This window comes from Pipistrellus hanaki (assembly GCF_964339955.1).
Source record: "Pipistrellus hanaki genome assembly, chromosome: 10".
Classification (NCBI taxonomy): Eukaryota; Metazoa; Chordata; class Mammalia; order Chiroptera; family Vespertilionidae; genus Pipistrellus; species Pipistrellus hanaki.
In genome coordinates, this window is record NC_140512.1 from 67,421,158 (window position 1) to 67,445,581 (window position 24,424).

The 24,424-nt window shown below is 43.0% G+C and overlaps 1 protein-coding gene across 12 annotated transcripts in view; it reads left to right on the forward strand.

The window, feature by feature from the left end:
- The window catches only part of COA1 (cytochrome c oxidase assembly factor 1), a 30,206-nt gene extending 9,280 nt beyond the window's left edge, over nt 1–20,926 (forward strand). For 7 of the 12 annotated variants that reach the window (XM_084896266.1, XM_084896264.1, XM_084896269.1 and 4 more), the window contains 5 exons: nt 5,083–5,135; nt 7,002–7,104; nt 13,986–14,134; nt 18,438–18,514; nt 19,830–20,926. In XM_084896266.1, the coding sequence (XP_084752392.1) occupies nt 7,017–7,104; nt 13,986–14,134; nt 18,438–18,514; nt 19,830–19,935 (420 nt within the window). In that variant the 5' untranslated portion in view covers nt 5,083–5,135; nt 7,002–7,016 and the 3' untranslated portion in view covers nt 19,936–20,926. Of the gene's footprint in view, nt 1–2; nt 86–5,079; nt 5,136–7,001; nt 7,105–12,106; nt 12,654–13,985; nt 14,135–18,437; nt 18,515–19,829 lie in introns of those variants that run through there. The other 5 variants (XM_084896267.1, XM_084896271.1, XM_084896263.1 and 2 more) reach the window with 3 other exon arrangements.
- Nucleotides 20,927–24,424: the final 3,498 nt, after the last annotated feature.

The following is a 24,424-nucleotide window of genomic DNA, read 5'->3' on the forward strand; positions in this document are numbered from 1 at the left end:
AGCCTGGAGTGAAGGCCTGAGCCGCCAACACTGCAGAAGCTTGGCTTCCTCCATTGTCCGGGACAGCCTTAGTCTCCTGCTCTTCCAGCTCCATGGCTGCCACCATTTCTGTTGGAATTTATTTACCTTATATAGTTGAAACTTTGTACCCTTGAGTGGAGGCCTGGGCCAGCCAGGGTGTGTGGAAAGCTTGGCTTCCTCCATTGCCAGGGAAACTCAAGCCTAACTCCTGCTCTTTGTGGCTGCAGCCATCTTGGTTGGGTTAATTTGCATACTCGCTCTGATTGGCTGGTGGGTGTGGCTTGTGGGCGTATATGAGTGATGGTTAATTTGCATATTACTCTTTTATTAAATAGGATTGGTTTCAGGTATACAACATACCCGTAGTAGTTAGATAATCATATTTTACAAAGTGTTCCCCCTGATATTTCCAGTACCTAAGCGGCATAATACAAGTTCATAATGATTACACTATTGACTATATTCCCTATGCAGTGGTGCCTCGCATAACGAACGCCTCGCACAGCGACCTTTGGACAGGTTTTTCATGAAACCATCGGCCAAAAAGCAGAAAATGGATGAAGATGTGCAAGATTCGGTAGACTCTACTTAGTCTGTCTTAAAATTAAAAAAATGTGTGTTTTTTTTAAAAAAAATTATGTTTTTAGATGTATCTAAATAAAAATATGTCATCTTAGCATATTTTTTTTTATGTCATCTTAGCATATTTTATGCTACAGAACGAATTATTTTTTTTAACATGTATTGTTATGGGAAAACGCGTTTCACATAACGAACTTTTCGCATAACAAACTTGCTCCTGGAACGAATTAAGTTCGTTGTGTGAGGCACCACTGTGCTGCACTTTACATCCACATAACTATATTTTTCAATACCTTCATCTTTTTCTTTCTTTTTAATATATTTTATTGATTTTTTACAGAGAGGAAGGGAAAGAGAGAGAGTTGGAAACATCATTCAGCTGCCTCTTGTATACCCCCTACTGGGGGTCTGCCCATAACCAAGGTACATGCCCTCGACCGGAATTGAACCTGGGACCTTTCAGTCCACAGGCCGATGTTCTATCCACTGAGCCAAACTGGTTACGGCCCCTTCATCTTTTTCATCTAGATCCCCAATTCCTCTCCCCTTTGGCAACTCTTATTCTCTTCTCTTTTGTTTTCTTGCAGAAACTCAAACTTCCTTAGAAATAAAATTATTTCTATAGTAATATTGTGATATCAACAGGTGGCAATGTTGTGCTATAATAGGACATTAATAAAGATTGTGATGCTTCTTGTTGGCTGAAAGTAATTACTTTTAAGTTTTCACTTCAGAAAACCAGGACAGTTAATTGTCAACATTAACTCTTGAATCTATTTACTTGGATCCTTTCCAAAATCTCTCTTACTCTTATAATATTCCTAGCAAATAAATTGTGGATAAAGGTATCCTTAATATAATACTTATGTATTTATTTTCAAATCTTTTAAAATACTTGTAGAGTTATGGGTTAATTCTTTACTTAAGGTTAACCTTTGTGGTGTGAATAACTCCAGCATTAAGAATAAATCTGTGAGTCATAGAATCTTACCAGTGAGACAGGATATTTTATATTCCAGCTTTTTCTATCACATGTAGGAAACTCATCTATCATTTCTGAAAATTGGTGACATTAATTAATCAGCAAATGAAGCAGCTGCAGAAGAAAGATACAGATGTCGAAATTCAGCATCTGGAGTTTGAAGCTTTAACAGAGATATTCAGTGGGAAATGATGATGTGAGACATTCACACTTAGATGACTCATAAGTTTTCAAACATAACTCACCCATAAAGGGACTCCCCTTTTCCTTACACTTCAGCAAGTTACACCTGACAGTATATACTCCCCGGGGAACGGGAACCACCATTTATCCAGATGCTCGTGATAACTGTCTGTGACCATCTTTAAGACCTTTCAACATTTTCTTTATTCTTCCACTTACAGTTTCTGAAATGGCACTTCATCTCTTCCTCCATCACCTAGTTCAAACTACCATCATCTCTCCGGCACTGCTTTCTAATTGGTCTACTGAAAAGTATTATTACCTCCATTTTTAGTTTTCCATGGTATCTCCATACTGCTTTCCACAGTGGCTGCACCAATCCGCATTTCCACTTACAGTACACAAGGGTTTCCTTTTGAAAGCTATTTTAAAAGATATAAAGTCTGCCTGACCAGTGTAGTTCAGTAGCTGAGCATTGACCTATGAACCAAGAAGTCACGGTTCAATTCCTGCTCAGGGCATATGCCCAGGTTCCGGGCTCAGTCCCCAGTATGGGATGTGAAGGAGGCAGCTGATCAATTATTTTCTCTCATCATTGATGTTTCTATCTCTCTCACTCCCCTTTCCCTTCCTCTCTGAAATGAGTTAAAAAAAAAAAAAAAAAAAATATATATATATATATATATATATATATATATATACACACACACACACACACACACACACACACACATACACAGTGGTGCCTCGCATAAAGAACGCCTCGCACAGCGAACGCTGCACACAACGAACTTCATTTCATGATTCATACAACGAACTTCGTTTCACACAACGAAATCGCCCGAGCTTCCACGACTGCTTCGCCCGAGCTTCCACGATCGCTGCCGATGTATTGCATCCTTCCGCGCAGGCACTGCAGGCAGTCGTTAGTCACTGCGCTTAACTTAAGCACGTATCGCGGCAATCGTTCTTCATTACGAATTAAATCACGCAGGTATCACGGCAGTCGTCCTTTTAAGTTAAACTCAATATTTTTTTTATATCATGATGTATCTAAATAAAAATAATAACAAAAACTTTATCTTTTTTTATGTCATCTTAGCATATTTTATGCTACAGAACGAATTATTTTTTTTAACATGTATTGTTATGGGAAAACACGTTTCACATAACGAACTTTTCGCATAACAAACTTGCTCCTGGAACGAATTAAGTTCGTTGTGTGAGGCACCACTGTAGAGAGAGAGAGAGAGAGAGAGAGAGAGAGAGAGAGAGAGAGAGAGAGAAAGAGAAAATCGGTTGCTGCTTGAAACTCTGTTAATTACCATAATACTTAAACCTGAAATATTTAATTTGACCTAACACATTCCTCCCTTCTCCCAACTTGTGATATTTACCACTGGTCTCACTGCTTTCTGCTAAAGCCTCATATCACGTCTCTTTTTCCTTGTTCACTGTGCTCCATCCTATCTGGTGTCCTGTCTGTTCCTTGATTGGAGGAGGTGAGGAGTATAGATGCCAGGAGACCGGTTTTTAAGCCAACATGTACCTTAGGTGAGGAACAATGCCTGTCACAGTTTCTTGGGTGTGAAGCTGTAGCTTCCTGGTGAAGCAAACAGCCTCTGCTTCCCAGCTGAGTGGGTAACAATGTTTGACCCTCCCTTTGCTCTCTTTCTTTTAGTAATTAGCTAGCAATGGTAACACTTTCTTCAACTGCCTATATGCCTGCTTCTAGCATATTAAAATGAACCATGGTTTTAGCAATTTGGTGGGGCAGTGTAGAGAAAATAATTCACTTTGACAGACTCAGCTTGTAAGACATAGCCCAATGACAGGAGTAATGCAGTACAAAATAATACACGGAAGAGTCCAGCAGGGTAGACGGCCATTCATGGCAGTGACAGCCTCCATTTGCAGGTCCATTTCCCGTGACCCCCTACCAGCTCTCCACAGCGCTGCAGCTCTTGTTTCTGCCGCTCGGCCTTTGCTTGCTGTTTTTTCTGATCTGAAGCCCTTCTCCCACTCCTTCACCTTTCTCTTACTCGGAGTCACTTTCCTTTGCTGATCTCCTCTAGACAGGGCTGACCACTTCCTTGGTGTTGCTTCCTCTCCTGGTACACCCCCTGGACACACTAACCAGGCTTCTGCTTGCCTATTGGCACCTTCATGCAAATTAGAAAAAGGCACCCACCCCTTCTTCAAGATACTTCAGAGAACTTTCAATTGTTAGGAAACGGTCTTAATAAATACAGGGTGGGGCAAAAGAAGGCTTACAGTTGTTCCTAGGGAAAATAATACATTAATAAATAATAATACAAGCGTAAACTCTGTGTTGCACCTACTCCCGACTGTGAACCTACTTTTTGCCTCATCTTGTATATGCGTCTAACTTGTTTACCCTGTCAGTGGCACTCTGGTAGGGTTGTGGCATGCCCAGAACCATGCACATCTGGTTCTATCTGTGCTGTAATTATAGTGAATTATCTGGATTCCCCTCATCACTGTTTGAAAAGCCCGCAACATCCAAAAGCAAAAGGAAGAATAAAGCTACATATACATGCTAATAGCAGGGAGGGCATACCTGACAAGGCTTTTGCACTGAATGTTATGAATATATTGTAGTTCAGAGACACATGATTTTTTTGGACATTTCGGTATTTCTGAAATCAGTGGGTATCTTAAAGTCAGTATATCATGGTTGAAAGCACAGTCCCTAGAGATAGACCACCTGGGTCTGAATCCCAGTTCTACCACTTATAGGCCTATTTGTGTGACATGAGATACATTACTTAACCTCTCTGGAGATGATAACAATAGTTCCTACTTCGTGGGATTGTTGTACACATCTTTACTATACACATCTTTTTCTCTCTACCAGGCACTTAATAGTAAGAGATACAAATATTCACTGTTATTATCAATATTATTAAAGGCTATGTATATATTTATTTCCTTTTAACCCTGAAAAGCTGTTTTTAATCCAGGGTGTATAGCTTATATGGATAGCATCTTGTTTTGGTGGGCTGCTCACAGGGCCCATGATTGTGTGCACTGAGGTCACATGCCCTCTGCTGGCACCCTCCCTTCCCCACATCAATTTTCTGGTGGCTGGCTTTGTATTTTTCTCCTAAGGCAGAAGAGAAAGAGGAAAACTGGGCCCTTTAAGACAAGGCTTGTTTTAGAGGTTAAACTTAACTTCATGTTCATGTTCTAAAGCTTGGGTTGGTAATAAATCTTGGGTCTATAAAACTAGACACCAGAGAGAATTGGGTTTGAAAAAATGATTTTAATATAAAATCATTATCTAATTGCAGGGCACATTTCCTTTGGTGATTTTCAAGAAAGCGGTGATACAAAGTGGCAAAAGGTAATGAATGCTCCTGGCCAGGTTCCCCATTAGAATCCCCCAGAGTACCCTGAAGTTAGACAGTGGATGAAAATTGCTGCCTGAATAGCTGTGAGTTTTTCTGGTCATTAATTTTCACTTGTGGTTGTAACTTCACATGAAGGATGGGGTGGCTGCTCTCTGCATTGTTCCAGGATGTCTTTTATTTCATGCCTCCTGCTAACTTTAGAAACTACAGTCTTGTGAGGAACTCTGCAGAGCTCTTGCTCATTGTCCTACTCTGTTGAAGACACTTTCAAATTAAGCAAGATCTGACCAGTGCATTCTTTGGAGATGTTCAGACCATTTTCATTTTCATTATTAGATTAAATGTTGTTTTTTTTTCAGATTGCATTACTTTAATTGACTTTACATTAAACTTTGATAAATATTCTTGCATGCTATATTACACCAGCTGAAACTCTTTGCAGCAGTTTTAGTACATTTATTTGTTGTTCCATCTGCCTTTTCTTAGTTAAACAAAACTATGTAATACATGGATAAGCGAAACCTTCACCTTGCCTCATTTTATAAGTTGATCAAAATTCTTTATATACATAAATCTGGATTCAAGGTTATTTTTTATGAAACTATTCAATGTTAGCACTGCTTAAGGGTCTGTTTAATTGTTGGTTTCCAGAAAGAATATTCACATGAGGATTCATTTACCTTCATGTTTCTGGAAATAATAGGTAGACAGTTGTTATTACTCTCCATATTCTAGAAGTCAGAGAAGCAGACAGTAAGAATGTGTTCACCTTAACTCACAGATTCAGCATTACACCCAGTTTTACCCTGAATGCCTCCCGCTCCATTAGGCCACATCAAAGGCTTTGTTTTCTAAAGAAGCTCATAAAATCTAAGGTTAAGTGTTCAGGGCATAAATACTTACGGTCATTTTTTTCCTTTAGGATTTTTCTCACTTAGCGTAAGGATGTCCTCGTGCTGTTTGAGCCGTCACAGCAAACTAGAAGCCCACAGAAATAATCTGAATCACAGGTGTATTTTGTTAGTTTCTTCCTTTTTTTTTAAATTGGTTATCAAATTTTAGAATTTAGGCAATTTCACATGAAAAAACGTTTGAAAAAATTGGAAAACTCATTCGGACTTGGCCCACATGTCTGCTCTCATTTGTGTGACTTTTTCTAGCCCTTTGGGCTTTTGAATCATAACCCCTGATGTAAACCTAGATACTACTCTGTCTTATGGTTGAGTATTTTACAGCTTTGAGTCTGGTTGAATGGTCTCCGAGCAGGAGGAGGTTTGGCCACATCAAGGCCTACATGTTGCTCTTAGTCCCACCCAGACCTAGAGGGGACAGGAGTTATGCAAGGGTTGGTGATGGTACTCTGAATTGGCTGAGTTGACTCCTCTCTGTCTGTTCATTCAGCCTGAAAATCATGACCACAGTTTCCTTATCCCCAGGGTAGGACATTTTTCCAGATATGAAAGAAAAGCAGTCAGTGTCCACCCATTCAACAGCTTACAAGATCAGCTATTGCCACAAAAGAAGCCAGCATGTCACAAAGTAGCTGTGATTTTTGGCCGGGCAGCATTTGGCACACAAGTTGGGATTCTGTCTGTCAAGACATCAGGGCTAAATGCTTGCTGTGTGCTCAGCCACTGCCCCCATAGCATGGGTTCTGGATTGGGGCCCCCTCAGAAGGACACTTTCGCTTTGGCTCCAGAACCAGCCCTGGCATCTGATAGGAAGCAAAGGAGGAAAGATGGCTTTGTCTCCTTTTAGGCTTCCTCCTTGCTTTTCTTTCCTTCTGGGCCTAATCTAGACCAACAAAGCCCTTCACACAACCTGAATCTAACAGTCAATTTTAATCTTTTGTTTTTAAGGCTCTAGGAAGCAGGATGCCGCAAATGCCTCTGGGAAAAGTGGTCCTTTATAGCAGTGTGATGTCTAGTGGGGTCTGTACCCTCGGTTATTACCTTATACAAAGTGAGTATCCAGCAAACTGCCTGAGGCATGGCCTCTTCCTAACTCTCTCCCCTGTTCCTCAGTCATAGGAAATACTTCACATGCTCTCTGCAGATTAGCAAGGAGGAGGGGGTTGTTTTTAGAAACCAGTACACCATTCCATTTCTGTGGCCTATTTCTTGTCCTATAATCCCAGTTTTTTAGGAGCCACAAGTGCAAATAAAAGTGTTGCTGGTGGAAATGGGTCCTTGCAGTATCACGAAAGTAGCATTTCCATGAACCCACATAGGAGGATGAGGTCTGGTGGTAAGATTTATTTGGGTAGAAATAGAAGGCAACCCCCAGGAACCCAGTGTCTCTGTCCATCACCATGAAAATGTTTAGCCTTGTCTTCATAAGCCCAGTACAAAGCCTTTGTCCAAAAGTTCTATCCCATGTTGAAGCTTCATCCCATTTCGGCCATATCTGTCCTCGTCCAGCTAGCATAGTTTGTTCCCGGCTGCACTCTGTCTGATGCTGCCAGTAGTTGGAGTCTGCACAAATGCTGGCTGCATGGCTGCTACGGAGAGAATGTCAAACAAATGGGGTGAGTGTGTGTTACCAAGCAAGAGAATGCGAGAGATTTGTTAAATAAGTTTGGGTTATATTATCTCGGGCTTGGGAAGGGCAAGGTGCCCTTTTAAAATAACCAATGAACTTTCCCAATCCTTTGCTTCTGCTAGTTTCAACCCCCTAAACAACTCATTTACTAGATTTTTTTTTTTTTTTTTTTTTTTTTTTTTTTTTTGTGGGGGGGTCCTGTGTCCCTTATTCAGTCTGATCCTCTTTCCAGGCTAGAAATACAGGTCTTTATGGTTTCAATCTTAGTTTCTTCTGTGCATGCCTCATAGTAGAATCACCTCCCTCTATACATCTTGGCTTCTACTAAATATGCATCCAGCAGAGGAATTTCTTCTTTATTGTTCTGTCCCATCCCTAGTAATCCAGGGGGAATGGATCGATTGTTCCTGGGGAATGTGTGAAGCTATAGCTTTCTGGTGAAGCAGGTCCAACATTGGATTCAACTTACCAGTTTATTAGGCTTCATAATTTCTAATTCCATTTGTTCTCTTCCTTTATTAATATCTTGCTACCTACACTAACATATTTTCCCCCTGGAGAACCTTGGGCCTTATAATTTTATAAGGGTAGTAAATGGATGGAGATCTCAACTTTGTAACATCATCTTGTTAGAGAGCATAGTCCTGCCGGTCCACAGACCCAGAAATTCTTCCTATCTGCCAAAGAAAGAAAAGAGCAGAAATGGGGAGACTTCACACAGAGAAAGGGGTTATTATAAAGTCCAGGTTAGTGTGGTGCAGTCCTTGGGAGGTGGCACATGTTATATCTAGAGGATGGCGCTGTTGGACAGGCTGGCATTCTATTCTGGAGGTGACAAATTTGACAGAAAGGATAAAAAGGCTTAGTTCAAAAATGAGGAGAAATATAGCAGCTAAAGGGTGGTGAGTGGTAAGAACCAGATGATAGGAGTGTTCCAGATTAAAGTGGAGGAGGAGCTTCCCTGTAGGAAGATGTATCACATGTTTGAATCTTTCTTTATCATACATTGAAATGAGGCTAAAGGGAACATTCTAAGATTTCCCTTCTGAAGCAGGGAAATCTTTCTGTACAACTTGGGCAGAAAAGGGAAAGCAGTTTCAAGTGAATCGGACAGACCATTTTATACTTCACTGACACAATTTAGTCCTTATAATATGTCCATCCAGCCAAACCTGAGTCTCATTTTCAGATATGGTGATGAGATGGGCTTTCAAAGTGAGGCTCATACTTTGTAAAGAAACCATCCTATCTAATAAAAAGGGAATATGCCAATTGACCCTCACACTTTTGCAAAGATGGCGGCACCCACAGTCAATAGGAAGAAATATGCTAATTGACTGCCCCACCCTCAGAGATGGCGGTGCCCACAGCCACAAGATGGCAGTGCCCAGTCCCCTCAGCCCCACTGGGGTGGCAGGCATGTGGCAAGGCTGAGCCTGCCCCCACTTGGGCCCAGCCACTCTTCTCTCCCACCTCCAGAGTCCTCCAGTCACCTCAGCCCCCAGCTTCCCAGAGCTGGCCTGAGGTGCATGCAAGCCTCAAATGGCAGCTGCCCAGTTGCCCAGGGCTGCCCGAGGCTCAGGTAACCACGGCTGGTTGAGGCTTGTGCTGATGGCAGTGGCAGAAATGTTGCCTTCCCCTGATCGCTGGGTCACCTCCTGCCCCTGAGGGCTCCTGGACTGTGAGAGGGGGTAGGCTGGGCTGAGGGACTACCCCTTCCCTCCAGTGCATGAATTTTCATGCACCGGGCCTCTAGTTTGGTAAATAATGTCATACACACATAAGCTGTGAAAATGGAAGAAAAAAATACAATGGTTAATGAACACTGCTAATCATAAGTCAATTTCTGAGTCTGTATGACTGCCAGTAGAAAAGATTTCTAGTCCTGGCCAGATGGCTCAGTTGACTGGAGTGTTGTCCCATACAGCAAAAAGTTGCAGGTTTGATTCCTGGTAAGGGCATAGGTTTCAGGTTTGATTCCCAGTTGGAGCACATATGTGAGGCATGTAATCAGTGTTTCTCTCTTTCCCTTCCTCTCTCTCTACAATTAAACATCTTTTTTTTTTTCTTTTTTTTTTTTTAAATATATTTTATTGATTTTTTTACAGAGTGGAAGAGATAGGGATAGAGAGAAACATCGATGAGAGAGAATCATCGATTGGCTGCCTCTTGCACGCCCCCTACCGGGGATGTGCCCGCAACCAAGGTACATGCCCTTGACTGGAATCGAACCTGGGACCCTTCAGTCCGCAGACCGACGCTCTACCACTGAGCTAAACCGGTTTCGGCTTAAACATCTTCTTGGTGTGAATTAAAAAAGAAAGAGATTCCAAAATGGCAGTGGAGTAAATGGAAGCTATACTGATACTCTGCCAGGAACAAACTGGGAATACAACTAAAGTATAGAGAAACCACTCTGAAAAGCCAATGAAAACTAGCTGGAAAGAACCCTGATAACTAAGGATGGAAAGTGGAGACTACATAGAGACTGGTAGGAAGTGTGGAGGCATGAAAGGGCTGGCCAGTCTCCCATAGACAGCAGCTGAAGTTCCTGATGGATATCTCAGCTGTAGAGGGTTCCCATTGAGAACTCTGGGGTCTAAACCAGTTGGGTTCCCCAGCCAGCACACCAGAACTGATCAAGGCATGCACATAACATCTAGTTGTGACAAGAAGCAGGGTTTATTTCTGCCAGAGAGAGAAGACTAGAAATGTAGGTACCTGCCCATAAAATTTCATGTGTAGCCGCTCAGCTTGAGCTCTGGCAGAGGGAAGGCAGAGTGAGCTGTGTGAGCAGAAGCCAGGTTTGGGGCCTCAGGTTGGAGCTTGGAATGCGGCCACCTTGGTTCACTATGCTGTCATTCCCTCACACTGGAGAGGTTATCTTTCTCCCATTAATCTTTGCTATTCAGGAGGTGTTTGCCTTAGGGGAAGGCATTACTCCACTCTATTGGAGGACCTATTGCCCTGCCCTGTGATATATACGCTGAGGCTATTCAAAACAGAGTGTTATGGGACTGCAGGCAGTGGTAGGTCTCTGTAGGCTTTAGGTATTTGCCTGTTCTAATCCAGGGCTAGGAAAAGCAGACCCTGGTGCACATCTTGGTCTTTTCCAAAGGCATCTAGCCCAACAGAGATAGCCACCAGCTGATGATTGCTGATAGCTCCAAACAGGGTACTCAGTACAGTAATAGCATTTGACATTGTCCTGCACTAGCGATTGGGACTCATACCAGATTATTAATACAGAGACACAAACCCAAACAGATAGCCGAAATGGGGAGACAAAAATACAAGGCCCAGATTAAAGAACAAGAGAATTCTCCAGAAGAGGTAAATGAAGTGGAGATAAGAAATTTATCAGACATGGAGCTCAGAATAATGATGGCAAAGATGCTCAAAGCATGATAAAAAATATAGTAACTATGAAGAATGACGTAGCATAAGAAAGCACATAGTGGAAGGAATACACAGTGGGTTAGGGGAAGCCTAGGATTAGATCAGTGAATTAGAACATGGGAGAAAAAAACTAAGAAAAAACAGGTGGAGAGCTTAAGGAAGCTGATATACCATGAAACATAACAAATTCACATAATAGGATTGTCAGAAGGAGAATAAAGTGAGCAAGAGCTAGAGAACCTATTTGAAGAAATAATGGCAGAAAATATCCCTAACATGGTGAAGAAAAAAGTCACACAAGTCTTGGAGGCACAGAGAGTCCCAAGCAAGAAGAACCCAAACAGGGCCATGCCCAGACACATCATAATTAAGATTCCAAAAATTAAAGATAAAGAGAAAGTCTTAAAGGCAGAAAAAGAAAAGCAATTTGTTACTTACAAAGGAGCTCCCAAAAGGCAGATATCTGAGTTCTCATCAGAAACTCTATAGGCCAGTAGGGAATGGCATGAATATTGCAAAGTAATAAATACCAAGGATCTGAAACCAAGATTACTATATCCAGCAAAACCATCATTCAAAATAGATGGTAGTAGAAAAGCTTCCCAGAAAAGAAAAAAGACTAGAGTTTATCACCACTAAAACCAGCACCGTAAGAAATGCTCAAGGGACTGCAGCAATGAGAAGAAATATATAGGGAGAGAAACAGGCATAAAGAATTAAAATGGCACTAAATAAGTACTATCAATAAAAACTTTTAAGTGGAAATGGATTATATGCTCCAATCAAAAGACAATAGTAGGTTAGCTGGAAGGGTTAAAAACATGACCCAATTATATGCTGCCTACAAGAGTCCCACCTCAGAACAAATGACACACAGGATGGTAGCGAAGGGATGCAACATTTCCCCAGGAAAATGGAAACAAACAAACAAAAAACTGGAGTAGCAATACCCATATCTGACAAAATCTATACTAATAAAAGGGTAATATGCTAATTAGACTGGACATCTTCTGGATGTCCTTCTGGACAAAGCCAGGGTGGCGGGGCCAAGGCAGAGACAGATAGAGGTGACCAGGCTAGCAGGGGAGAACAGTTAGGGGTGGCCAGGCCAGCAGGGCAGAGCAGTTAGGGGCAATCAAGCAGGCAGGCAGGTGAATGGTTAGGAGCCAGCAATTCTGGATTGTGAGAGGGATGCCCGACTGCTGGTTTAGGCCTAATCCCACAGGCATGTCTATATTAATAAAAGGGTAATGTGCTAATTAGACTGAATATCATTCTGGGCAAAGCCAGGGTGGCAAGGCTGAGGCAGAGGCGAGTAGGGCTATCGCTTTCCAGTTAAGCAGGCTCAATATTGGATTCAGCTTCCCAGTTTGCTAGGCTTCTTAATGCCTGGTTCCCTTTGCTTCCTTCCTTTATTAATATCTAGCTACCCATGTTAACAAAAGGACCCCAGTTTCTCTGCATAAGAAGCCTTGCAAAAAGCAAGATGGACGTCTGCTCCAGAGTGTACACAGGAGATCCAAGATGGTTGAGATTATGTAAAGAACAGAGAGATACCAGATGGTTCACAGGTGGGGAAAACTGGCTCTATTTCTCAAGTGTGCTCAGCCTGTTGGTCCTGCCATTCTTTGATGTTGGTTTAGTGGAGGAGGGGACCTTGAGCAAGGGATTCTGGTGAGAGCAGGAACTAAAATAGAGTCCAGGATGGCAAAATCTTGAAGATGTGCCTTCCAGCTCCACTGCATTCAAGTGTGTGAATTTGTAAAGATAAGCCATAGTTATTGTAACCAAGACATGTAAGGTTGTGAAGCAGCAGCATTTTTTTCTTTTTCTTTCCAGAATGATTTTCTTCGAAGCTCTTCTATGCCCTCTCAGCTTGACTCTTCGCCCTCACCCTACAGCATTTTTGCTTTTTGCCAGGATGTTAGAACTACCAACAGATAGCTGAACAAAGCACAGTGTCCTCTCCACCATTCTTTCAGTTGACCAAGAGGCTATCTCCCTAGTACCTTGCAATTGTAGGGAGGTGCTTCCTGGAATTCCTCAAAGACTTTGGGCCAAGAAGGGTATCTGAGACAGAGCAGGTTATAACTTATCTACATGAAATGTCAGCATAAACCTGTAAACTTGAAAAAACAACATTTTAATGTTCTATAATCTTGGCCTGAGGGTTTTGTTGTCATTGATGTTATGGTCTATTTCATGCTGGTTTATCATGACCTTCATTTTAGTAGAAGTTCAGTCTTACATTCTGGCTGCAGCTGTACCTTGAGCCAGGTGTGTCTCTTTGAGAAAATTATGGTTCTAGGACCAAAAGGAGCTTGAGAGACGATCAAACCCCTTAGATGAAGAAATGAGGTAGTAAATGAATCAGGAAATGAGAGATGAAGAAATTGAGACATGGAGCCCTAACCAGTTTGGCTCAGTGGATAGAGCGTCCGCCTGAAGATTGAAGGGTCCCAGGTTCGATTCCAGTCAAGGGCATGTACCTTGGTTGCAGGCACATCTTCAGTAGGGGGTATGTAGGAGGCAGCTGATTGATGTTTCTCTCTCATCAATGTTTCTAATTCTCTATCCCTCTCCCTTCCTCTCTGTAAAAAATCAATAAAATATATATTTTTAAAATGTATTTAAAAAAATAAATTGAGGCATGGAAAGGTTAAGTATTTAGCCCAGCAATGCCGGCCACATCCTCACAGATCCTGACTTTGTAGACTTTGATTTTGGAGTCTCTAAAATGGACAGTTTAGAGTAGATTTTCCCTAATCCTTCCATCTATACTTTCATAATTGTATCTGTTTCCGTGTTGTACATATATTGTATCATCTAACTCTCTACAGAGAGTCTGCCTGACCAAGTTCAATAAAGACAACAGAAATGTAACAACTGTCTTTCTCACTTAGAAGCTTTTTCCAGGGCTTCCTACTACCAGCTGGGATTGGAGCAGCTGCAGAGCCACCGTGAAGCCCTGGAAGCTCTGGGCACTCCTCTCAACACTCACTATCTTCAGCTCATGGACAGTAACAACTTTGTGGACATTGCTGATGCCAAGGTAATATGCTCCCCCAGCAAACTAGGCTAGGTGTCTCCTGAAGGATAGGATGGGCCTCCTGAATCGGAGAGACAGCAGGAGAGACAGTGGGATAGGTACTACTGGGGACCTTTTTAAAAAAATTGGGGGTAATTTATTCTTGTGCATTTTTCTTCCTTTTAGGACAATTGATGTGGCAGGGAATGCAGTGTTTGTGCTCAAGTGCCATTTTGAACTGATAGAGAAATGACCAGTGGTAGTTTGCCACCACGTATTTTAGCTTCGAACTTGAAATATATCGACAGCCAGTTAACTCTTATTCAAATGTAAACAACTTCTTTAAATTTTAGTTTTGAATCTTATTTGTTTACATTGATTGTCTGGAATGCCAGACTATTTTTTCCAACTATATTTTGTCTTCTTTCATAGTTTAGCTGTTAAACCTCAGCAGAATACAAAATGCATTTGTTCTTCTGATTAACAAGAATGTGTTGAGCTAGAAAAGTGATTCTCGGCTTTGTGGGGAATATAGAAGTGCAGAAGGCTTTCTGAGAGTTTATAGTTTATAATTCCAAATTCCAGAATAAGACAGAGTAAAGGCCATGAGTGGAGTGGTTAGTGGACTGGGGGCAACTAGAGGGCTGCAACCTCACCATATGAGGTGCACACACTTGATTCTGTGGCCAGCAGGAGCTCTGAGTATTTTGAAAATAAGAGTGTGATGCTTTGACCTAGTTTATTTTTTTGTAATTGTTTTTATTATTTTTCATGGAAGTAGTTTTTTTGTTAACTATAGTAGCAATTTGTGCTCAAGTATTCTGATAAATATTTGATCTGGTGTGCCGCACCAGCACAGCCAAAGATTCAGCCAGCCTGAGGGAGGGCCGGTGAAGGATGAAGAAAAGACAGACGAAGAGAATAAGCTGGGTCTAGGTGGATCTTCTGTGCCTTGCTGAGGCCACAGAACAGATCCAGACTGCAAGCTGATGGTTTATTTTATAGTCGGAGGTAAACAAGTTAATTTACAATGTTCTTATAAGTTTCACTTGTTTGGCAGCACTTGTTGCACCTCCCACAGCCCATTAGTTGCACAGGAAAGATCTAGGGAGCAGTCACAAGATCAAGCTTAATTATGCTTGAAGGCTATGCCCTCCAAGTTGGGACTTATGTGCCACTTTGCCAGCAGGTCAGTCCGAGACTTAACCCTATAACCGCTTTCTATAGTCTGGGTTTAAAGCAAGGTAATTAATTCAGATTGGGAATACCCAGGGATTGGAAGCCTTTAGGAGAGCATTATTGCCACCTGGGTGTACAGTGGTGAGAGCATGGTCCAGAGCTATGGTCTAGAGCAGTGTTTCCCAAACTTTTGACATATGTGTACCCCTTCTATAATTTTTGTAATGCTGAGTACCCCTGGTACTCCTGAGAACGTAGAATTAGGCGCAGCTAAGCACGGTACAGTGCATACCCCCACCAAACTCCGGTGCAACGCGTATCCCCACCGAACTTCCCGTACCCTTTGGGGTACGCGTACCACACTTTGGGAAACACTGGTCTAGAGGAATGAGAGATGGATATGAAGAGTGTGGTGGTTGCCAGGTGATGGGACTAAGGACTAGGTAACAGTTTTATAGCAGGAGAGAAGTGTGTCAGAGATGATGCTCTAATGTCTAGCATGGATGAGTGGAAAGACAGTGGTGCCATCAAGTGAGAGAGGAGGAAAGGGAACGTGAATGTGTATTGTGCCTGCTCTGTGCTTGATAGTCTTATTTTCATTGTCTTCCAACTTCCTCACCCTATGTGGTGTGGCTCCTCTGTGTTTCTCCATCTCTATTCACTTGGCTGGATCCCTGCACACACAAGGTCAGGGGTTGGGTCTGGCTACTCAGGGTGTCTCTCAGCTCAGAGCACAGGGCCTGGCTTCTATGCTCAAGAAGCCTGCAAGCACCTTTGCTGAAGGCAGGTTGATGCAGCAACCATTGATGTGGTGATCCAATGAATGGTTGATGCAACCTAGTTTTAGAGGAGAACAGTGTTCTAGCACATCGGCTGCTGCGGAGAGGCTTCTTCCCGCCTGCAGCCCAGGCCTGAGGTTGCCCTGTGTGACTGCGTTGGCTGTGGTGCCAGGCACTGGCCTCTGCTGCTGAACAGTGTGAGAGCACAGTGACAGGAGTTCAACGCCTGCTCCCCAGAGCCTCCTCTTGACCCAACCTTTGCTTTTCTAGTGAAGTATGTGTGACATCCTGTCAGGGTTCTTCACTTCCTTTACAGTCAGCTATTTATTTATAAGGATGCCTCTAAATAACACAGGGCATCTTATCCCCAATCCCTATTTGGAGTTTCTTTATTTCATTCAGAGGTGAGAAGTTTCAGTTTTTCATAAGGAGTTGTCATATTGAAGGGTTTTCCCCCCAAGTGTATGTGTGAAATTGTCTCTACCAACACATTGGCTTATCAGACCTCCTGCTTTACTCTTGGCAAAGTCTGGGCAGTGAAGAACCCAGTCCGTAAAGCACCTCGTCACCCACAGAGACACAACTGCCCGAAGTTCAGACACTGAACCCTCTGCTGTTCTTCCAAAATCCTCTGCCCTTTTATCACGCACACCCCCTTTTTTTGTTTTTCTTTTAGCATGAAGAGATGCTCAATGTATGCTATATTGCTTAATTGTGTAACCCCCTGAGAAGAGCTGTGGTTTGATTCCAAAAGTAGGACTCTGAAGAAGAATTACGTTAGTATGACTTGGGGTGTGGAGCCATCATTCCAAGTTTGTGTCTTTAAAGTGTATTTAAATAAATGAAAGAGGATTTTGGAAAACACTAATATGTGTACCCAAGCATTCTTCCTCTTGGCGACAATTTGCTGTGGATAAGATACACCATCTCTTAGCCCATGAAAGGACCTTTGCCTATCACCTGGGGCACAGGAAGGCACCCTGGGAAGCACCTTATGATGGATTTCCTTGTTACATTGTGTCCCCTCCACTTGGCTCAAGGTGTCTTGTTTTCATTGAGAAACAAAAGGTTGCATTCAGTATTTTTAAAATAGTAGCATATTAGTAAACACCTACCAGCTCTGAGGTTCCCAGGCTGACTCCCTAGGATCGGGGCATGGCAGCATCCAGGCAGCACCTGGCCATGTGGTGTGAGCCCAGCCTGTGGTGGGTGACTGGTGAGGATGAACTAACCGAGATTTCCTTGTCTTTCCCAAATGAGCCTTTACATATTTTTCTTAAGACCTGTTCTTTATGGTCCAGGTTAAAATGTGTACCAACTTGCTGGTAATACCCTGTTTCCCCGAAAATAAGACAGTGTCTTATATTAATTTTTTCTCCCAAAGTTGCGCTAGGTCTTATTTTCAGGGGATGTCTTATCTTTCCATGCGCTAGGTCTTATTTTCGGAGGATGTCTTATTTTCGGGGAAACACGGTAGTTTCTCCTTTTAGATAGTGGACTTTTTTCTCCTACTGTATTGTGAAAAGTCTTAAACAACAGAAAAAAAATAAAAGAATGTATGCTGTGGAACCCACATGGTAGCTACCTGTATTCTACAAATAGTGTTTTGCTCTACTTGCTCTGTCCCATACCTATTCATCTAGCCATAATAAGGTTTGTCCATGAACACCTTCTTATTTTCAAACATCCACACACTTTATCTTTAAACATAAGAATGTATATCATTAACTAGAGTTGAATATTTGTTTATGGCTCTTTTTTTTTAAGGGAAAATTTACATTCTATGAAAGTACAAATCCATGTGTTTTATTTTATGAGTTTTAACAAGTCCCCTTCAAGCCGCTATCTAGATATGGACTGTTCCCAACACCTGAAAGTGCGCTCATGCTGTTCCCAGTTGGTCCCCTTTCGCATCTGCCAGCCGGAGCAGAGGCGACCACTTCTCTGATGTTTTCCCCCAGTGTACTTTAGCCTGTTCTAGAGTATGGAATTCCTGTTGGGTGAGGCTCTTTTCGCTCAGCATGTTGTTGATACTCATCCATATTGTTACATGTATCAGTAGTTTGTTCTTCTCTAACTGGATTTTTAAGTAATCATTGCAAGTACTCAGAGTATTGAGTTTGGCATATAAGATTTCCTTGCTAAACAAGAGGGATGCCTTTGACCTCACCAAACCATCCAATGAGGAGCAGGACATTTGGAGGGGGCCAGAAAGAAAACCAGGTGGATTCTCCAAGAAGACTGAAGTTATAAAATAGCCAGATTCTGTAGATAAGCACTGGTTTTTATAGGGTTAGCTCTATTATCATTTTGTCATCTCTTGAGAGGCAGCAACATATCCAATTCTATCTCTCATTTTACACTTCTAGTTGAAGATTCCTGTCTCTGGATCCAAGGCAGCAGGCCATCTCTATGTCATCTCCTCCAGAGAATCCCCCTTTAAAAGGTATTATGGGATAGTGGGTGGGTATGGAGGAAGGGGACCTTCTGATGGAAACAATCCTGATTCCCATTTTCATTTGTAGTTATGTAATTGTGGTAATAAAAATTACTTTTTCAAAGCTTGAAAAGTTTTACAGCCGGAACAGCAAGCTAGTGCTTTGGCTCTTAGTCCAGACATTCTATCCAATGCAATCCATCCAATTGTCTACCCCTTATTCTGCTGAATATGAAGAACTTTTCAGTTATAGTGTAGGTCTACAATAATTTTACACTTCTAACACTACTGCCTCAATCATTACATATAATTAAAGACATGGATTCCTATTCCAAAATCATTCAACACATTTAAAAAAAAAAATATTTTATTGATTTTTAACAGAGAGAAAGGGAGAGAGCTAGAGAGCTAGAAACGTCAATGAGAGAGAAACATTGACCAGCTGCCTCTTGCACACCCCCTTCTGGGGATATGCCTGCAACCAAGGTACATGCCTTTGACCGGAATCGAACCTGGGACCTTTCAGTCCGCAGACCGACGCTCTACCACTGAGCCAAACCGGCTTCGGCTCAACACATTTTTATATAACTTTTGCATACCATTAATTGGCTTTTCTTGTCTGGTTGCCAAAAGCTGTATTCACTCGTTTCTTCAGGGAAGCTCTCTCAGAGATGTTTGCTGTTTAGCCAGGATGTGTTTTAATTCCCCAACACAAAATGAGTAGGCGCCGTTAGGCGGCCCCCTCATGCCTCCCCTGACCACATTGACTCCAATGGGATTAGTGGAGGAGCAGGCCAGATTCCAGCCAAGAATTGAAGGCCCAAGTGAATTAGGACATGGGGAGCAAGGTGCTCCTTTTTCCTGAGGCCGCTTCAATTTACCCATCAGTCATTCATTGGTAACGTGCCTTGAAATGATGCTGGTTAAATACTGAGCCTGTAATAAAACTTTCATTAAGTCCTAGCCAGTGTGGCTTGCCCTAACCATCATTCTGGCACAGGAGTTTGCTATTTAGTTTCCCCGTCGAGGGCACATGCCCTGGTTACAGCTTGATCCCTGGGTATGGGGTATACAGGAGGCAACTAATTGATTTTCTCTCTCTTTCCTTCCTGCCCTCCCACCCTTTTTTCCTCCCTCCCTCTCGCTTGAAAAATCAGTAAACTATTCTTAAAAAATAAATAAAACGTGAAAATGTTATGTTCACCTAGTTATAACATAAATTAGTGTTTAAAAAATTTAAGACAATATTCCAAACACCTGTTTTCCCCCTCTTTTGACCATGTCATTTGCCAATGTTTTCTGGATTACTTTTGATTTCTATCAGGTGGAACCTTGATGAGGTCTTCTTAGAGCTTAAGGATGGTCAGCAGATTCCTGTGTTCAAGCTCAGACAGGAGGATGGTGATGAAGTAAAAATGGAAAAAAGGTGATAAAAAAGACAGCTTTCTCCAAGCATGGCCTTCCCTCATCAACATGTACCCTCCTATGTCCTCGAGCCAGTTTTCCAACCACCAGAGCGATGATTATATGTGCTGGCATATGGTAATTTTGTTTTAATTGTGATTTGACCACAATAGACACTATTGAGATTTTATTTAATCAGACAGAAACGTTTACTATAAGGTTATAATTATTTGAAAGTTCTCTACAAAGGCACAGACTAAAAGGCATCGGTATTAATGGGATGTTTGTTGATTTGCTGGTTCTCACTTCTTTTCCTCTCCCCAAGCACTCCTCCTATTTTTCAGCTCCATCAATGAGAAGAAGAAGATTTACTAAAGAAGTTTTTAATTGTCAATGTTAGAATGCTCAGGAAGTACAGCCTTTTGTATCTTGTAAATACCCTGAATTTATATTGTTAAGTAGCTTGTGAACATTCTCATTTTGTAATTTATTGCTTCATTGTTGCTTTATTTTCTAATTTGTTTTTTAGTTATCAACTGTCTGCCCAATTAAAGGTTTGAAAAATAGCTGCTTTACTTAAAACATTTGGAAAGCCTAAAAAATTGTATTAGTACATAAGCACGTGTAAAACATAGGAAAGTTAGAACTAACAGGTCCTTATCCTCAGCTTTCCAAACAACTTAACCATATCTTAAGAGAACCAGACCTTTAGTTTTTTAGTGGTTTTATAAGGGGACTGTTTTATAAAGCCAAAGATCTTCCTTCCCTCTGAGCACTAGACCCTACAAAAACTAGAGGTCAGGTACCTTTGTTTTAAAGAACTTAACATGGATGTATACATAACCCACAGACACAGACAATAGTGCAGTGAAGGCCTGAGGATGGAGAGGGAGCAGAGTAGAGGGACTCAGTGGGGGGTGGAGGGTGAGGAGCAGGAGAACTATAATAATAACTATCATTGCAAAAGTTTGGCCAAAAGATTATTTTGTATAAATTAAATTTAGAGATGTTTAAAAACTTCTGTTCTTTTTTTGTCTTGATTTAAAATATTTGTCATATCAGACTTAAGGAGTAAACCATCTGATGACTCCTTAACTAATATTGCTACTTCGTACTGTAGGTGCAGGGTGGGGAAGTTATTATACAGCTAGTAGCCCTGGGCACGAATCTGTGCACCAGCAGCTCTCTGTGGGGCCTGGCGGCTCTGAGCCCACTGCCCAGAGGCTCTCTGTGACCCAGAGGCCCGTCTGCAGCCGGGCATGGAACGCTTGCCTCACCTCTCCCCCCCCCAGCCACTCCATGCCCGCTGCCCAGAGGCCCTCCGAGGCTGGGGTGGAATGCCTGCCTTGTCAGCACAGCAACTAGGCAAGCATTTCACCAAGCTGCTCATGCTGCCCGCTCTCAGTGGCAGCCCCCCTGGGACTGGGGGACTCGGGCAGGGCTGAGAGGACTGGGCCCCACCATCTTGTGGCTATGGGTGCCACCATCTTTGTGACAGAGGGATGGTTAATTTGCATATTCCCTTTTGTTAGATTGGACATGTCCTTAGTGGTTTGCCTGAGCTGAATAGAGATGTTATGGAAGTTCATCTGTGTTAAAAATACTTAAAAAAATGCTTCCATTTTATAAACTACTAGAGGCTCAGTGCATGAAATTAGTGCACAGGGGCAGGAGGGGTGTGGTTTGTCCCTCAGCCCAGCCTGCAGCCTCTCCAATCTGGGACCCCTTGAGGGATGTTCAACTGCCCGGGATTCCTCTTAACAATCCAGGACTGCTGGTTCCCAACTGCTCACCTGCCTGCCTTCCTGATTGCCCCTAACCGCTTTTGTGTGACAGCCTGATCACCCCCTAACCACTCCCATGCCAGCCTGATTGATGTCTAACTGCTCCCCTGCTAGCCCCAACTTCCCTCCTCTGCCGCTTGGTCACCCCTAACTGCTCTCCCCTGCAGGGTTGATCGCCTTCAACTGCCCTCCCTTGCAGGCCTTGTACCTCCCAACTGCCCTCCCCCCTGGCCATCTTGTGTCCACATAGGGGCAGGATCTTTGACCACATTGTGTGTTGGAGTGATGGCCAATCTGTATATTACTCTTTTATTGGATAGGATAGAGGATGGTGCATGGGTGGGGGCCAGCTGGTTTGCCCTGAAGGTTGTCCTGGATCAGGGTGGGGGTTCCCTTGGGGCTTGGGGCAGCCTGAGCGAGGGGCCTGAGGTGGTTTGCTGGCCAGCCACGCCTTCCAGCAACCCTAGCAGTGGCCCTGGTATCTGGGATATATTTACTTTCTATAATTGAAACTTTGTAACCTGAAGCGGAGCCAAGCCTCTTGCTGGCTCTGTGGCAGCAGCCATTTCTGTTTGGATTTGTTTACCTTCTATAATTGAAACTGTAGCTTTGAGTGGAGGCTTAGGCTGGCAAGGGCAGGCAGAAAGCTTGGCTTCCCCTGTTGCCAGGGAAACGCCTCCCTCCTGCTCTCTGTGGCTGTAGCCATTTTGGTTGTATTTATTTGCATATTTGCTCTGATTGGCTGGTAGGTGTTTCTTGTGGAGAGGAGTGATGGTTAATTTGCATATTACTCTTTTATTAGGTAGGATGTGCAAAATAAGCCATTTCCCAGGACCACATTTTCAGAAAATTCACTATTTAAAACAAAGTAGCAAGGATGATGGAGTACACAAATTTCATATTTTTCCCACTAAGTACAACTAAAATCCTGTACATGTATAAAATATAAGAAAAGTTTGAAAGATGAAGAGAAGCAGGCCACTTGGCTAAGGACCTTGGGATGCAAGTAATAACACAGCAGTGAGTTCCCTGGGTTTTCTTTTGCCTCTTTTATCCCATATTGGGTGCTGGCAAAACTAGCTACCCAGAAACACCGATGGGAACAGACAAGAAAAGACTACTCTCTTCAGCCAAAGGACCAGGAAAGAGACAACCAAGAAAGGCAAACAACTTCTGTTCTAACCAAATACAATAAAAACGACCACGGTACCACCCCTGCTTGGCTGTAATGAGGCTTCCTCGGATTTTCTGCTTGAGTGGGAATAGAGGACTTTTACTCCTGCCTGATGGTCCACCCCACCCATTATGGTGTCAGTAGAGGCCACTTGGGGAGCCTGCTTTTCCTACCTGTCAATCAGTAATAAGCCCTCCCACCCCCATGGTATCCTACAGTAATGAAGTACCCCTTTCCCTGCCGTGGTGTTAAAAGAAGCTGAGTGGTGAGCCTGGATCTTCCTACCACCTGGCAGAAGTGAGGAGTTGCACTACATATCTCGCCACTTTGATCAGCAGCATGATGTCAGAGAAAGTCTGCTAAACCAAAAGATTTAAATAAGATACAGAGTATTGGAGATCCAAGAAGGCAGCGAAGTAGGTGGAAGGTACACTTACCTCCTCCCAGGACCAAACTGAAATTTGACTAAAATATAGAACAATCAACTTGAATTAACCAATTGAAGACTGAACAGAAGTCTTACAACCAAGGATTTACAGAAGAAGCCACTCTGAGACCGATAGGAAGGGTGGAGCCATGGACAGGGCTGGGCCCACTCCCACAGGCGGTGGTTGAGATTAGAGAATGATAGCTTCAGGATCATGGGTCAGTCCTACACAGGGCTCCCCATCCCAGAGCACCAGATTCAGGAAGGCACCCACATAACACCTGACCATGAAAATCAGTGGGGATTCAGTCTGTCAGGGAGAGACAAGCCTTTGAGAAGCACAGGATTCCCCTTAAAAAGGCCAGTGCACAACATTTCATTTGCAGACATCCAGACATGCAGACAACAGAGGCAGGTTGAGTGGGCTAGGGTCATGTGAGGAGAGACCGGTTTGTGACACTAGGAAGAGAGCTGAGCGGACAACCACCAGGATCCCTGTGCTGAGTCCCTTTCCCACTCTGCAGACATCATTTTTCTTGGGTGGAGCATTCCCCTCCTTATGGATTCAACCTGGGGGGATGCATTAGCCCACAGTCCACACTCCCTGTGTCTGCACCCTGCAATGCTCACACTCTATGGAGGAGTCAGCTTCCTAAGCCTGGGATGTAGAGGTCCAGGCAGACTCGGGATACCAGTGCCTGAGCTTTGCGGCTCTAGAGCATGGGCCATTCCACCACCTTCCTGTGTGCCTGACAGGCTGCCTCCTCATGGGAGATTCACCAGCTCCTTCCCTTGCCTCTCCAGGAGGATTCACCAAAGTCTGAAACAGACTTGAGTTGTTTGGCTCAAGAACAAGGGTTATTTTTTCGTGGATTATCCAACCAGAACCTCCCTTCACATGGCAAAATCTTGGTCTGTTAGAGGCTGATAAACTGCTGGCCTCGCCCTGAAAACTCCCTAAGACCCAAGCCCATCACAAAGGTCTGTGGGCACTCTGGTGGCAGCTAGACTTGGGATACCCTGGAATTTGGCAGAGTTGTCTCAGACCCAATACGGGGATCAAGTTTGAACCTATAAAAGTCTGGTGAACACTACTTGCCCCTATCTGGTGACTGACTGAGAACCTGCCC